The 17,234-nt window shown below is 39.1% G+C and overlaps 1 protein-coding gene across 12 annotated transcripts in view; it reads right to left on the bottom strand.

Annotated features, from left to right (window-relative positions):
- The window catches only part of pacc1 (proton activated chloride channel 1), a 70,787-nt gene that overhangs the window by 17,501 nt on the left and 36,052 nt on the right, over positions 1-17,234 (bottom strand). For 5 of the 12 annotated variants that reach the window (XR_006312524.1, XR_006312522.1, XR_006312523.1 and 2 more), the window contains exons 5-9: positions 13,551-13,693; positions 10,281-10,425; positions 8,149-8,256; positions 4,731-7,712; positions 2,371-2,526 (exon numbers count right to left, since the gene is read on the bottom strand). Coding sequence is in view for 3 of the 12 variants with exons in the window: in XM_043695868.1 (XP_043551803.1) it covers positions 7,551-7,712; positions 8,149-8,256; positions 10,281-10,425; positions 13,551-13,693 (558 nt within the window). In the remaining 9 variants the exon portion in view is untranslated. Of the gene's footprint in view, positions 1-2,370; positions 2,527-3,518; positions 7,713-8,148; positions 8,257-10,280; positions 10,426-13,550; positions 13,694-17,234 lie in introns of those variants that run through there. The other 7 variants (XM_043695868.1, XM_043695866.1, XM_043695867.1 and 4 more) reach the window with 5 other exon arrangements.

Raw genomic sequence — 17,234 nt, 5'->3', positions numbered from 1 at the left:
GGCTCGAAAATCCTTTTTTCTTTTGATGAAATGAATTACCAGATATCAAAAATTGTTTTTTTCTCAAAATGCAATGCTAAAAGTGCAATTTATTAACTTTCATGTACAATGAGGTATTGGTAAATAGCCGACATGTTCAGACTTTTGTCTGACTGGAACTCCTTCCCTAACTTCTCTCCTTTCCACTAAGGCACTCCTGAAAACTTACCTTTTTGATCAACGTTTAATCAATTTATCTAATGCCTCTACGCGGTTTTGATATTGAATGTTTGCTTCATTACACTTCTGTGAATTACCTTGGTTTTTTTAAAAACTGTAATTGTTCTATTGCTGTCGAATAAGCTGGGACAGTTAAGAAACCTAAATGTTTATCTTCTCCTAAACTGGTTTACAGTAGTTTGTAGGCTTGTACTTAGAATCACACAAAATAAAACTATTCAACATACTTTGATCATCCAGCTCTTTGGAAAGAACTGTCCAATTAGTCTCACTTCATTGCTCCTTCCCCAAAGACCTGCTTATAGGGGTTCCCAAATTACAAACATCTGACTTGTAAATGCTCGTAATTATGAATGTGGTTTCATATGTGATTATAGTTTTAGTGTCCTGACATTTGAACATTTCCCATACCTACAAACAGTGCAGAACAGAATCTGTTTGCAATCCCAGCACTGCCTGTATTTATCCTTTTCCAATATTTATCCAAATCCCTTTTTGAAAATTCCAATGGAATTTGCTTCTCCAACCCTTTCAGGTAGTGCATTCTGGTTATAACAAGTTACTGCACAAAGAAACAATATTTTAATTTCCTTGTTGAATTTTTGGCAAATAAATTTCTTTCTTTTGATGCTGACATTACTGACCGTCTAGATTAGTAAAAAATGATTTCACTATCATGCAACCTTCATAATTTTGAAAACATCTATAAAATATTCCTACTCGCATTTGTCATCTCTCCACACAACTGCAATAGCAACTTCACACTCCCTCAATAGCACCATACTGATAAATCTCTTCTGCACTCCCCAAGGCTTTGACATTCTTTTGAGTGTGGGGAATCCACAATCGGGCACAATGCTTTATGATTCACTGGTTAGGCCTCAGCTAAAGTTTACCATTACTTTCCTTGTTCCCTACTTCCACTGATGAAACTAAAGTATTGTATTTTTTTAAACATTATATTCAATATGACCTGCTGTATGATTTTGGAGTTCACTAATTTTAATTTGTAAGAACTAAGTCAATTCTAATTATAGACTAATTTGAGAGTCAATCCAAAAGCTTATTAGATTTAGTTATAATACCCATTCTGGATACAGATATGTTCTTGCAAGCTTTATAGAATTTATCATGTTTATCATAATAAGTACAAAAGAAATAATACTTAATAAAAATAGTGATTTTACAGTTTAACCAATTCAGGATACCAGTTCATGACAGCCATTAACTGGGCACAGATTTATTTTTCTATTCTCTCTTCAATTGTCTTTTTCTTGCATAGAGCTACCAAAACCAAGGTCTTATTGATCCTTGTTAACCTTCAACCACATTCCTGTCTTATAGATTGTGGACAAGCTCTACAAGAGAAAAGAGGTGGAGTACCACAGAATTTACAGTATGTGACTTGCTCTGCCGTTTACATGGCTGGTTCAGTTAAGTTGAGACAATGGCAATCCCCAGGATGTTGTGACTCAACAACAATAAAGCAGTTGAATGTCAAAGGAAGATGGATTTGCCCTTCTTGGCAATGATCATTAGTACTTGTGCGATGCACATGTTATTTGGATAGTGGTCATTGACCTGTAAATTCCATTTATGGGCAAAACTGACACACCAGTTAGAATTTCTACACTTTCTATGCTTTTTCATACTAAGAAACTATTTATGGATGCTTTGCTTATACTGATAAAATGTAAGCGTAATTTAATTTAAGTTGTTGAGTTTCTTGGAATGGGGATAAACCGAATTGTCTGATATTCCTGAGGGGCCAATCACTTTGTTAATAAGTCATAAACTGTAAAAACTAAAATAAATTATCTTCTGATTTAACTTGTTGAATGCCCAAGTTGTCTGTAAGAAGAATTTATTAATATTAAAAGTTTGTTCAGTGTTTTATAACTCCGATTCCTGTTTTGTTCTCTTGGTACCTATAAATTGTCAAGTTCAATCCCTGAAGACAAAGTCTTTTGAACACTTCATATGTCACTATTAATTGTGCTGTTAGCGTGTTACAGATCATGCAGAGTTGCTGTGATAGTATGCACTTTATATGCATATTATGGTCTGGAGCTATGGATAGTGACTGTAGAGGCTCCAACTATCCTTGCATCAAAAAGCTAACCTGGAATCTTTTCCAATCTTGCCACTTACCATTAACACATGTAGAGGGATTTGCAGCTTGATGCATCAGTCTGTTTAGCTACATTATGAATGCACATTCCTTGGCAACAGATCCTATAGTGGGACTCACACCTGGAGCTTTTGACTGAGGTAAGGATGTGCCACTGTGCTACAAAAACTTTTTAGCTGCGAGAGAGGAAAAACATTATTTGATTATTTTCCCCTTTCTATTCATTGCAGATTCTGGGCCTGCAAATGAGATTATAATCTGCTGATTAGATTTCCTACAGCATGGAAACAGCCCTTTTGCTCAACAAGTTCACACTGACCCTCCGAAGAGTAGCCCACTCAGACCCATTCCCCTACTCTATTATTACCCCTGACTAATGCACCTAACACTATGGGCAATTTAGCATAGCCAATTCACCTGACCTGCACATCTTTGGATTGTGGGAGGAGACCAGAGAACCCGGAGGAAACCCACACAGACACAGGGAGAATGTGCAAACTCCCCACACAGTCACCTGAGGTGGGAATTGAACTTGGGTCCCTGGCACTTGTGAGGCAGCAGTGTTAACCACTGAACCACCGTGCCACCCTATATATGTTAAAATTATTGAAAATATTCATTGACATCAGCCAAGAGTGCCTAAATTCTTACAGTGCAACAAGCTACAAAGACATTATACTTGGTGACAATCATCAACAATGTGCTAGTTGGATATGGAAGTAATCTTCTGAGATATCTCATATGCTTTGTAGTGAATAGCCTTGGACTATAGAGCTGACACAGTGCATGTGCACATTATCTGACTGGAAAACCATGCATATTACAGCATTGTTGCTTGGGCTTTACAATATCAGAAATTATGCGCTATGACCTTTCCCTGTACTGTGTATACTTTAATACATTGTTTGCAGCAACTTTTGACTAATACCATTTTCTCTTTAGTAATGGAAGGTGTCATTAATTTCCTATCCAGCAAAAACATAGATCCTGAATTTATCGCTTTACTAACTGGAACAGAAAAATCATAAGATCAAATGTCAAGGATTAATAAATCATATCGAGACAGTTAAAAGGGAAAAGATGCATCATTGTACTGATATCCTTCAGTTTAACTCAATCACTCTTGAAAGATACTGGTGTCATATAAACATGATCCAAGAAACAGCTTCTTTATTAACTTCCAAACTTACATTTAAATTATACAAAAATATTTTAAAACATTGCAACTCAAAAAATCATTATCTCAAGAAACAAGTTTAATTAACTATTATAGTTAATAATGAATGTCAGACATCAACTTTATTTCAAATCTAATCCAGTGATCTGAAAGGGAAGAATTGAATTGGACACATTCAACATAAAGACCAACCAGTGTCACAACAAGTTAACCAATGATGCAATAAATCTGATGCTATCTCTGTTTGGATTATACTGAGACAACCCAGCCGCAATCTACAGGAAATCTTTTCACAATAACAGACAGTCCTGAAGATGTATTTTTTAGCTAGGCATTGTGGAAGAAATATTTCTAGCTTCATAAAAACAGTTTTGTCTTCTTCAAATTTCTGCATTTTACCAGGATTCCTTTTACCAAAAATTGCATTTTAAAAATTGATTCATGGGACATGATCATTGCTGGCAATGCCAGTGTTCACGGACTATCCTTAATTGCCCTTGAAAAGGTGGCCACCTTTTTGAAATGCTGCAGTTATGTGCTGAAGATACTCCTACAACCTGCTGCTAAGTGCAAAGTTATAGGATTTTGACCCAATAATGATTTGGGAACAGCAATATATTTCTGAATCATTAAGTGTTTGACTTAGCGGGGATCTTGTATCTTGATTCATTTCAATGAATGAATAATTGTTGAATGTTTACCAGACTTAAATTATTATGGTGTTCTGTGCATTCAATACACATATCATGAAAAGGAAGGATCAAATGTATAGATAGAAAACTTGGGGGCTTTTCATCTTTAGTAATAGGACATTTCAAGTGCTCATCTAAGTACTTCTTAAAGATTGTGAGGTTTCATGCCTCGATGAAAGTGGGTGTGTACTGGTAGTTCCAGCAGCACAAGTGTAGCCACTGAAGATCCTGGTTTGAGTTCTCCCCTGCATTTTTGGAAAAATGGACCGAGATATTTCTTGCCTCCATTGTAAAATGGACTGATCAAGTCCCAATGAATAGGTATGTATGGCATTAGGGTGATGGAGCAAAGATGGTAACTAGTCTTAACACTGGCCTTATTCTACCTCCTCCTATTCATTTAGGAAGTCACCTAGTATTCCAAAGTTTTTTTTCAAACTGGCAGGTGTTATAGAAATAATTCTTAAAGCTGACCCTTATGCTGCATGAGGTCGCCTGTGCTATCACTCACCTTGGGGTAGGCTTGCTGTTGCCACCATCCTCTGGTAGGATAGGGATCCATTGAGTTCATTGGGTCTGGTGTGATAAATGCAAAACCATTTACTAGTATAATGAGAAGAGGCGCTTGTGTTAAACATGATGTAGTTTTTTTTACAGGATAACACGTTACACTGCTATGATAGACATTGTCACAGAGCTGTTACAATGACTGCTGTAAACTGTTGTCACACCAAGTCAGAATGAATTATCATAGTGGATGGTGTTTAAGGCACTCCTCAGTATTAATTCTTTCAGACTCTTACACCCTTATACAAGAGTAGGTGTCAGAGATAACTAAAAGTTACTAAGCATGCCTACAAGGATTGTTTAAAATGTGAAATTCTCACCCAATCCAAGAAGGTCAGATGTGGTCTTCGGTGGAGGTTCTGAGAGTGTATGCTGGGGTCACAGACCTGTGGATTTTCAAGGTCCTTATTTATAAAAAACTACAGAAGAACAACAATCTATTTTAAGGAGTTTAGGTTCAATGTCACAATCACATTCTTTGCAAAACAAAATTTCAAATGAGAAGAAAATGTTGAATACTGAAAAATATTGAGTGCTTTCTCATTTACTTCATGACTTATTGCCTTAAGCACTTTGTGGTCAGTAGCAAACAAAGGCAGGAAGTAATCACATTTACATTTGCCCCTTGACTTACTGTGAGGTCTTGAACTGCAAGTAGCAGCAATTAGAATTCACTTCAACGAGCAACCCATACAGGGCAATTGTGGAATCTTCTTCAGAACAACTGCAAATTTCCTGAGCCAAGACTGAGACAAACAGTGAAGGATTTGAAGTCACTTCCATGACTGGAAATGCAGAGAGATGGGAGTTGTAAGTTCATATCAGCAGCTGGAAGTGCCAGTTCCTTGTTCTATTCTACTCCTAGTTTCCAGAAGGTAGGTTGGGAGTTAGGAAAGGAATGAATAGCAGCGTAACTGTTTGACTCCTGTGATTTTCCAGTTGGTCCCATGTTTTCAGAGATGGTTGCGGTGGTTTCTGGGGGGTGGATTAGCTTACTTGCCTAGTAGCAATCGCTTGGGAGTACTTGGTGGAGTGGAGACACCATTCCAAGCAGGCTTAGACACCTTCCTTCTCTGCCTCCATGCAGCAGCAGGCTGACCATTCAATACAAGTTAATCTTTTCACCTGCAGTTCCAGAGTCACGCACTATTCCTAGGTAAGAGGTTCGAAGACCGGTTCCCAGGTCTTTGCCAATGACATTCGAGGTTGGCCCTTCAAATAATGTCATGGTACACTTCCTTACATCTTCTCTACAGTGTTTATAGACTCTATAGATTATTATTGCAGCCATTTACCTTGGTAATTTTGACCATCTACCTATACTTATGACTGAAGTGCATCTCTAACTTACATGACAAGTTTCGATTTGACAGCACATCTTTCATAAAGACTTACCTCACACAGAGAAACAATCCACTAAATAAATTATTTTATCAAAATTCAAGTTAATAACTAAAACTTTTCTGTATCTGTACAACAATGAACACTAACTGCAATACTTTCAAGTTCAATATTGACCAGTGCATTAGAGATGATTACAAGCCCTCTCTACTACTCACAGCACTCTGAGATCCAAGCTAAAATATATCCCATTAAAGCACATTTAAAATTCAGGGTGCCATTTCCAAAATGCAGAATATGCTTGAAAATAAGAAATGTGAATAATTTTATAATATGTTATTCATTAAGTATCCATAGAAAACCTGCATGAATGTACTATATGCGGCTATGAAGAATACAAATACAAATCTCACGTAATATAAACTATATAAGATTGAACTTATTACAGGTGGAATCTCCCTTCTGGTCTTGGATACAACATTAAAGAGTTCAACTGTTCTAGTGCCACCTACAGTAGAAACACCATATTACACCTTTCACCAAAGAGCACACCACCCTTTTTAGTAATCACTTAAAGCAGTCATACTGATTCCTCAAGTAGACATAGCAGTGATATTTTTGTTATCAAATTATTTGATAACAATGAGCAAATGGCTCACTGAAGTGATGGTTAGATGCTCTATTTAGTTAAAGTTGGCAGTGATTTGGATTAAACCCAATTTACAGCACAACACAAAAAGTAATTGAAGATAATTGAAAAACCTATTTTCTACAAACAACAGTACCACAAGTACAGGGAGTACAGCGGCACTGAAAACATTAATTTAGTAACTGAACACATTTTGAAAAACAAAAACACCGTTACCAGGACCATTATGCTTCCAGGTGCTTCACGCTGCCCTCAGGCTGCGTGTCATAAACAACCACGATACTGAAATCAATCACTGATCAAGCAACAATAACTAGGACAACAGTTGTATAAATACCACATACTGAACTGAATTGTAAACCTCTTCTGTGAATCACCAAGAACATGTGGAATGTATGCCTTACATGACTATATCAGCCACAGTGAGCCACAATCTTAAAACTGACAGAATTAGAAAGTAACTCTGCTGTCAGAGATAGTATTATCTTGTTAAATAGCTTTCTTTTAAGTCTTTCTAATATCTCAGTAACAAACCGAGAATAAAGGTAATCAAACTGCTCGAGACTGAAGTTTCTAATGATTCTAATCCAGCTGTAACGTTTCTTGTTAATACTGACAGCCGTGGCCATATAATGTGTCTTTTCAAAGGTTTATACCTATCACAAATGAAATAAGAATGGCGTAGTCTTCAGTAACCTCGAACACATAGTTCCACACCCTGTTGACAAGGAGTGAATTTGAAGATCAGAACTACAGCCCTTCAAAGATCTTGGTTTAAGTCATTTGGTTCAATTCCTGGGCCTTGTGCTTTTTTTGCCTCTTTCTAATTTTGATCATCCACTTCACACTCAACTTTGCAAATTCTGCTGCCTTGAACAAAGCCAAGAAGACACCACAGAGGATAGCGATTGTGTTCCATGGATTGGCTGTGATTATCTGCAAACATTCAAAATCAAACAATTACCAAATATATTGGGATTTCTAATTAGCAAGTACCCCAGTTTGTACTTGATGTGTGCAATAATTAACTTTCTATAGAGTACTGGAAAATATATTGGTGGTATTCCACAAATGTGGAAGATTTACATCTCAAATACCACAGTCTCATGTCACAAGGATTTAGACAAACCATTACAGCTAACCATATTTTGTTTGTTCCATGATAATTTCAAGTTATTTCCTCTCCATTAATATTAAAAAATACAAAACTAAGTAAAAAGGAGGAAATATGGTCAATGCCACTTGAGATGGTCAATAAATAGTGCAAGGCATTCCCTATTTTCCAGAAAGCTGCAGGGTCTCAATATTGTTGTTAGTGGACATTAATCCTATTAAAATGCAAAGGAATGCAGAGAACAATGAAAACACTTACATCACGGACTTCCTGAATGAAAGGATCCTTCCACTCAAATACGGCAAAGAACAATTGGTCAGTATGTTCAGAAACAGGCCGGTGGTCATTATATCGCACCAGAGTAGACTGTGAATAGTAAGAAAATAGTTTAGAAGCAAATATCAAAGGAATATCCATTCCCACAGATGTTTCAAAACATATTTAAAGTAGAACAGCATCAATCCAACTGGTTTTACTGGAATTCAACCTCAATGTCAGATGCCTAATCGAAGTAACGAGCGTACAAAATTACTCCTGAATCTTAAGTTATAAGCATTGCAATTAGATTAGATTCCCTACAGTGTGGAAACAGGCCCTTCAGGCCAACCAGTCCACACTGACTCTCCGAAGAGTAACCCACCCAGACCCATTTCCCTCTGACAAATGCACCTATCGCTATGGGCAATTTAGCACGGCCAATTCACCTGACCTGCACATCTTTGGATTGTGGGAGGAAACCCATGCAGACACAGGGAGAATGTGCAAACTCCACACAGACAGCAGCCCAAGCCTGGAATCAAACCTGGGACCATAGTGCTGTGAGGCAGCAGTGTTATCCACTGAGCCACCATGCCGCCCACATTATTTACGAACTCCACAGGTGTCAGCTTTGCTCAGTTGGTAATGCTCTCACTTCCTTCTGGTTTCAGACCTCATTCTAAAATGAGCACCTAGATTAGATCCATGGTTAAACATAGAATAGTAGAACAGTGCACGTGTCTGTCTAGATATTGCTATTGTATCTGCTTCTACCACCTCCTGGCAACTACCACCCTTTCTGTAAAAAAAACTTTCTTCACACATTTCCTTTAAACTTTTCTCCTCTCACCTTAAGCCTATGCTCGCCACTATTTGACATTTCCATCTTGGGAAAAAAAGACTCTGACTATCCACCTTCTCTATGCCTCTCATTCCTTTATTAGGTCACCCCTCAGCCTCCAGCTCTCTAGCAAAATCAATCCAAGTTTGTCCAATCTTTCCTTATAGCTAATTCACTCCAATCCAGGCAACATCCTGGTAAACATCTACTGCATCATCTCCAAAGCCTCCACATCCTTCCTATAAGGTGGGGACGGATTCTCTCAACTTTCTCTCCTCCAAAGTAAACAACCCAAATTTATTAAGCTCCCTTCATAGCTCAGATACCATTCTGGTGAATCTCATCCATACTCCCTCCAGCGCAATCACATTCTTCCGATTGTGTGATGAACAGAACTACACACAGTATTCCAGCTGTGAACTGACCAAAGTTCAGTACAGCTCCAACATGACCTCCCTGCTCATATAATCTGTGTCATAACTGATAAAGGTTCTTAAACATTTTTGACTGAAAGTCCACTTTACAAACCTATAAGTTATCACGGACCATGATCTTGCCCAATGCTCCACAACTGCATAATCAACTCTCTCAGTAGTCATTCAGTTGTTGCAGGATATTTTAAAACACGAGTGTGATAAAATGTGAAACACGTTTGATTTAGTTTCAATCATTTTAACTCAATTTATAAATGAGCTATTAAGGTAGACAGCACCTTCAAAACTCATGACCACTTCCATCTAGAAAGACATGGGCAGGAGATTTATGAGAAGATCACCACCTGCAAGTTCCTCTCCAAACCACTCATCACCCTCACTTGGGAATATATCACTGTTCCTTCACTGTCACTGGGTCAAAATTTGGGAATTCCCTCCCTAAGGGCATTGCAAAGCAACAAACAGCACGTGGGCTGCAGCAGTTCAAGAAGGCAGCTCATCAGCATCTCAACAGCAATCAGGGATGGGCAATAAATGCTGTTCCACTCAATGATGCAGAGGTCTCACAAGTAAATAAAACAAAATGACAACTCGCTTAATTGATTCATAAATAGGAAAACATCAAAGATGGCATTACAACTGCCAACTCTGAACTGAAAGGAGGTTAATTGCAATGACATTTACTGACATGGCCAAGAAATCACTCTCATTTGTTTGATATAGCAAAACTTTGAGCATAATTCAATGATATGCTCATTGAATATCATTCAATGATATGAATGGCATTCTTACAATACTGGTTGAGACTTTCCTACTCGACATTTCTAATTAAGTCATGGTCCCAATGCCCTCATTACCTCTTGTCTGAATTCCACTGACTCACTTCCATCTTCCTCCGTCGTTTTCACCAGAGACATTTTGACCCAAGTTCGAAACCCTCCAGAAAATGTCCACATAGAATAAGAACGTTCACAGTCCTGCATGAATTGTGCTTTATCAGAACTGAAAGACAAATGCCAACATAATACTCTCTGTTCAGCTTATGAAACAGTTCTACCTCCTTACACTTAAACAATACAGAACAGCAGAATTCATTCAGTATTCATCTTTGCTCATTAGTCTGGCAATGTGATCAGAATTTACTTTTGATGCAAGGTCACAACCTGAAACATTGACTTATTTTCCTCACAGCTGCTGTCAGACCTGTTGAGTTCTTCCAGTAATTTCCTTTTGAGTGTCAGATTTTCAGCATTTCAGTTATTTTGTTTTAATGGTCATGTTGTGGAAGAATTTAACTTTGTCACTTTTAATATGCAACATGACTTAGCAAAACAAAAATACTATGCTGCTGCTAAGATGTGGTAGAATAATTAGGTCACCAAGAAGCTGACATTGCAGTATCCATAACATAAAACTGGAAGTCAGCTAAATTTCGCACAATGCAACCCAAGACTCAAAGATTTTCTCTTGTCAGCATTACCGGCAGTACTGAAAACCTTTCAATTGTTTCTCTTAGGAAGCTGCCACAGTGGCTCAGTGATCAGCACTGCTGCCTCACAGCACCAGGGTCCCAGGTTCGATTCCAGCGTCGGGCGACTGTCTGTGTGGAGTTTGCACATTTCCCCTTTGTCTGCGTGGGTTTCCTCCAGGTGCTCCGGTTTCCTCCCACAGTCACAAAGATGTGCAGGGCAGGTGAATTGGCCATGCAAAATTGCCCATACTGTTAGGTGCATTAGTCAGAGGGAAATGGGTCTGGGTGGGTTACTCTTCGGAGGGTCGGTGTGGACTTGTTGAGCCGAAGGGCCTGTTTCCACACTGTAGGGAATCAATCTAATCTAGTTAAGTACAAAGGAGATAAAGGAACAGAAGGTGATGCAGATAGGATTGGACGGAGTGGCTGGGTGGAGGAGAAATGCAAGCATAGACCAGTTTAGCTAAATGGCTTGTTGCTGTGCTGTGTATGCTGTTTAACTCTCTGAAACCTGCTGATATCCCTACTCAATATTGTTGAAAAGAAAGAAATCAATTTATGACTAAAATATAAACTCCAGGATAGATTAATCACAACTTTTTAATAAAAACTTGACAAGGAGGTATTTAAGGTTGTCATTTGCTGATTCTAAACTGGTGAATTGTATGGTATTCTGGTAACTGGTAACATTTTACAATTAAAGTTGATGAAATGCATTAAAATGTATCAGATCGAGTTTCCATTTCAGGAAGATGGCATGTTTTGATGCACAGGTGATTCAGCTATTTCATTCAGTCATAGAGATGTACATCAAAGAAACAAACCCTTCAGTCCAATTTGTCCAAGGCAACAATATATTCTAAATGAATCTAGTCCCATTTGCCAGCATTTGGCCCATATCCTTCCAAACCCTTCCTATTCATATACCCATCTAGATGCCTTTTTAAATGTTGCAATTGTATCAGCCTCCACCACTTACTTTGGCAGCTCATTCCATACACACACCACCCTCTGCATGCCCTTAAGGTCCATTTTAAATCTTTCCCCTCTCACCATAAACCTATGCCCTCTCGTATTGGACTCCCACACCCTGGGGAAAAGACCTTTGCTATTCATCCTATCCATGCCCTTCATAACTTTGAAAACTTCTGTAAGGTCACCCCTCAGACTCCAATGCTCTAGGGAAAATAACCCCAGTCTATTCATCCTTTCCTGATAACACTAATCCTCCAAAACCTTGTAAATTCTCTCTGAATCTTTCAAGTTTCACAACTTCAGAGCAGAATTGAACACAATATTCCAAAATATTCCAAAAGTGGCTTAACTAACGTCCTATACAGCTGCAACATGACGTCCCAACTCATATACTCGATGCACTGACCAATAAAGGCAAGCATACTAAATGCCTTCTTCACTACCTTGTCTACCTGCGACTCCGCTTTCAAGAAACTATGAACCTGCACTCCAAGGTCTCTCTGTTCAGCAATACACCCCAGAACCTTACCATTAAGTGTTCAAGTCCTGCCCTGGATTGTCTTTCAAAAATGCAGCATCTCACATTTATCTAAATTAAACTCCATCTGCCACTCCTCGCCCTCTTTGTCCATCTGATCAAGGTCCCATTGTACTCTGAGGTAACCTTCACTGTCCACTACACTACAAATTTTGGTGTCACCTGCAAACTTACTAACAATACGTCGGATGTTCACATTCAAATCATTTATATAAATGTCAAAAAGCAGTGGACCCAGCAGTGATCCTTGTGGCACTCCACTGGTCACAGGCATTCAGTCTGAAAAGAAACCCTCCACCACAATTCTCTGTCTCCTACCTTGTATCCAAGTAGCTAGTTTTCCTTGTGTTCCATGTGATCTAACCTTGCTAACCAGTCTACCATGAGGAATCTTGTTGAATTAATTACTGAAGTCCACATAGACTACATCCACTGCTCTGCATTCATCAACCCTCTTTGTTACTTCTTCAAAAACTCAATCAAGTTTATGAGACACAACTTCCCACACACAAAGTAATGTTGACTATCCCTAATCAGTCCTTGCCTTCCAAATACATGTACATCCTGCCCCTCAGAATCCCCTCCAATAATTTACTCATCACTGACATCAGATTCACCAGTCTATAATTCCCTGGCTTTTCCTTACAACCTTTCTTATATAATGGCACCGTGTTAGCCAATGCCCAGTCTTCCGGCACCTCACCTATGGCTATTGATGATACAAATATCTCAGCAAGAAGCCCAGCAATCACTTCCCTAGCTTCCCATAAAGTTCTAGGGTTCACCTGATCAGGTCCAAGGGATTTATCCACCTTTATGCATTTTAAGATATCCAGTAACTCCTCCTCTTAATATGTACACTATTCAAGATATTATTGTTTATTTCCACAAGTCCTTTAGCTTCCACATCATTCTCCACAGTAAACACTCTTGCAAGTGATGCAACACTGTTTAGTATTTCACCCACCACCTGCAGTTCCTCACATACATGGTCTTGCTGATCTTTAAGGGCCCCATTGTCTCCCTAGTTACTCTTTTGTCCATTTGAAAAGTGACCCTTAACATCAATAGATTCTAACACAGTATCAATTCCATTCACATCCAGTTAGAAAGACTCAGTAGGTCTTTATACTAACTTCTCACCTCTCCTGAAGCTCTTTGAAGGATGAAAATAAGAGATAGTCGATTGCACTAAAATCTTCTTTGGTTTCATTTAAGTGGAACTGCAGGAACACGAGCTCCTTCTTTCTCACATCTTGAGGTCCACTGATAATCAGGGCTGACTTCTATAATCAAAAAGGCAATATGTTGATAGTGAGAAGAAATGTTTATCCAAAATAAACAACTTGACAGAGTGACACGGCATATCCTGGATATCACTGGGAACTGAGAAATAAACTCACAATAATTAATAAGTGAGGAAGGGCCAGGAATCAGAATTCATTCCAATTTTAATAAATCATTAAATTAATACAGCATAGTGGAGGACATTCAGTATCAAGTCTAAGTCAGTTCCCTCCAAGATTTGGTGATCTTCAGATTATAAACCATTCAGTGCAATACAAAGACTTTCTGGCTTACTAGTATATTTTAAATCTTCCCATTTATTGGCAATATATCTCAGTGATCCAAGAAATGTATTATTTGGAAACAGAACAATCTTACAGCATTGGAATTAATGGAAGGTGGAAAGCCATGAATTACAAACTCACAATACTGAAACACAACTCCTATTCAGATTTCGTCAACATCTGCACTTGATCTGCCAAGAGAAATGATGTTCAATAGCTAAATAACATTATCATTTACACACAATAACATTCAGTCCATCAGTTCTTTGAAGAAGCTATTTACTTATTCCCATTCTCCCGTTCTGTCATCACTGTACTGTATGTATTTTGCTTATACCCATGATTTCTCATGTACAAAGCCATGTTGACTATCCCTAATCAGTCCTTGCCTTTCCAAATACATGTACATCCTGTCCCTTAGGATTCCCTCCAACAACTTGCCCACCACCGACGTCATGCTCACTGGTCTGTAGTTCCCTGGCTTGTCCTTACCACCTTTCTTAAATAATGGCACCATGTTCGCCAACCTCCAGTCTTCTGGCACCTCACCTGTGACAATCGATGATACAAATATCTCTGTAAGGGGTTCAGCAATCACTTCCCTAGCTTCCCACAGAGCTCGAGGGTACACCTGATCAGGTCCTGGGCTTTTATCACCTTTTTGCATTTCAAGATATCCAGCCTTTCCTCCTCTGTAATATGGACATTTTTCAAGATGTCGCCATCTATTTCCCACATTCTATATCTTCCACATCTTTGTCTACAGTAAACACTGATGCAAAGTACTCATTTTGTATCTCCCCTATTTCCTGCAGCTCCACACAAAGGCCACCTTGCTGATCTTTGAGGGGCCCTTTTCGCTCCCTAGTTACCCTTTTGTCCTTAATGTACTTGTAAAAACCCTTTGGATTTTCCTTAATTCTGTTTGCCAAAGCTATCTCATGTCCCCTTTTTGCCCTCCTGATTTCCCTCTTAAGTATACTCCTGCTACTGTTATACTCTTCTAAGAATTCACTCGATCTCTCCTGTCTGTACCTGACATATGCTTCCTTCTTTTTCTTAACCAAACCCTCAATTTCTTTAGTCATCCAGCATTTGCTACACCTATCAGCCTTTCCTTTCACCCTAACAGGAATATACTGTCTCTGGACACTCGTTATCTCATTTCTGAAGGATTCCCATTTTTCAGCTGTCCCTTTACCTGCAAATATCTGCTCACAATCAGCTTTTGAAAGTTCTTGCCCCAATACCATCAAAATTAGCTTTTGTCCAATTTAGAATTACAATTGTTAGATTTGGTCCATCATTTTCCATCACAATTTTAAAACTAATAGAATTATGGTCGCTGGCCCCAAAGTGCTACCCCACTGACACCTCGGTCACCTGCCCTGCCTTATTTCCCAAGAGTTGGTCACGTTTTGCATCTTCTCTAGTAGATACATCCACATATTGAATCAGAAAATTGTCTTGTACACACTTAACAAATTCCTCTCATCTAAACCCTAAACACTATGGCAGTCCCAGTCTATGTTTGGAAAGTTAAAATCCCCTACCATAACTACCCTATTATTCTTACAGATAGCTGAGATCTCCTTACAAGTTTGTTTCTCAATTTCGCTCTGACTATTGGGGGGTCTATAATACAATCCCAATAAGATGATCATCCCTTTCTTATTTCTCAGTTCCACCCAAATAACTTCCCTAGATGTATTTCCAGGAATATCCTCCCTCAGTACAGTTTTAATGCTATCCCTTATTAAAAACCCCACTCCCCCTCCTCTCTTGACTCCCTTTCCATCCATTTCTTTCTTGGAACATTAAGCTGCCATTCCTGTCCATCCCTGAGCCATGTTTCTGTAATTGCTATGATATCCCAGTCCCATGTTCCTAACCATGCCCTGAGTTCATCTGCCTTCCCTGTTAGGCCTCTTGCATTGAAATAAATGCTTTGTTCCTGCCTGCCCTGACTGTTTGACCCATTTCTTTTCTCAACTGTACCAGTCTCAGACTGATCTCTTTCCTCAGTATCTCCCTGGGTCCCACCCCAACTCCTAACTAGTTTAAATCCTCCCAAGCAGCTCTAGCAAATTTCCCTGCCAGTACATTTGTCCCCTTCCAATTCAGGTGCAATCCGTCCTTCTTGTACAGGTCACCTCTACCCCAGATGAGATTCCAATGATCCAAAATTGTGAATCCTTTCCCATACACCAGCTCTTCAGCCATGCATTAACCTGCTCGATCGTCCTATTCCTACCCTCACTAGCTCATAGCACCGGGAGTAATCCAGATATTAGTACACTTGAGGTGCTTTTTTTAAAATTCCTGCCTAACTCTATATTCTCCCTTCATAATGTCACCCTTTTCTCTCCCTTTGTCGCTTGTTCCAATGTGGACAATGACCTCCTGCTGGCCCCTCTCCCCTTTGAGAACATTCTGCACCCTCTCTGATACATCCTTGATCCTGGCACCAGGGAGGCAACACACCATTCTGATTTTTCGCTACTGGCCACAGAACTGAGTGTCTATGCCCCTGACTAGAGAGTCCACTAACAAAAATCGATTGCTTGGAACCCAATGTACCCCTCATTACATAGAGCCGGTCAAGCACCTCTATTAAACCACCCTATGATATCTCTGCTGGAAAAAGAATAATCCCACAACCTTCATTCCTCATATTATATAACTAATGATCGCGATTTTCAAAGCTGATTGGAGGCAGATGTTTGCAGGTAAAGGGACGGCTGGAAAATGGGAAACCTTCAGATATGAGATAACAAGAATCCAGAGAAAGTACATTCCTGTCAGGGTGAAAGGGAAGGATAGTAACTATAGGGAATGCTGGATGACTAAAGAAATTGAGGGTTTGGTTAAGAAAAAGGAGGAAGCATATGTCAGGTACAGACAGGATCGATCGAGTGAATCCTTAGAAGAGTATAAAGAAAGTAGGAGTATACTTAAGAGGGAAATCAGGAGGGCAAAACGGGGACATGAGATAGCTTTGGCAAATAGGATTAAGGAGAATCCAAAGGGGTTTTACAAATATATTAAGGACAAAAGCGTAACTAGGGAGAGAATAGGGCCCCTCAAAGATCAGCAAGGCGGCCTTTGTGTGGAGCCACAGAAAATGGGGGAGATACTAAATGAATATTTTGCATCAGCATTTAGTGTGGAAAAGGATATGGAAGATATAGACTGTAGGGAAATAGAGGGTGACATCTTGCAAAATGTCCAGATTACAGAGGAGAAAGTGCTGGAT

Source organism: Chiloscyllium plagiosum, chromosome 9 (genome assembly GCF_004010195.1).
Source record: "Chiloscyllium plagiosum isolate BGI_BamShark_2017 chromosome 9, ASM401019v2, whole genome shotgun sequence".
Lineage (NCBI taxonomy): Eukaryota > Metazoa > Chordata > Chondrichthyes > Orectolobiformes > Hemiscylliidae > Chiloscyllium > Chiloscyllium plagiosum.
This window is presented reverse-complemented; position numbering and strand designations above follow the sequence as displayed.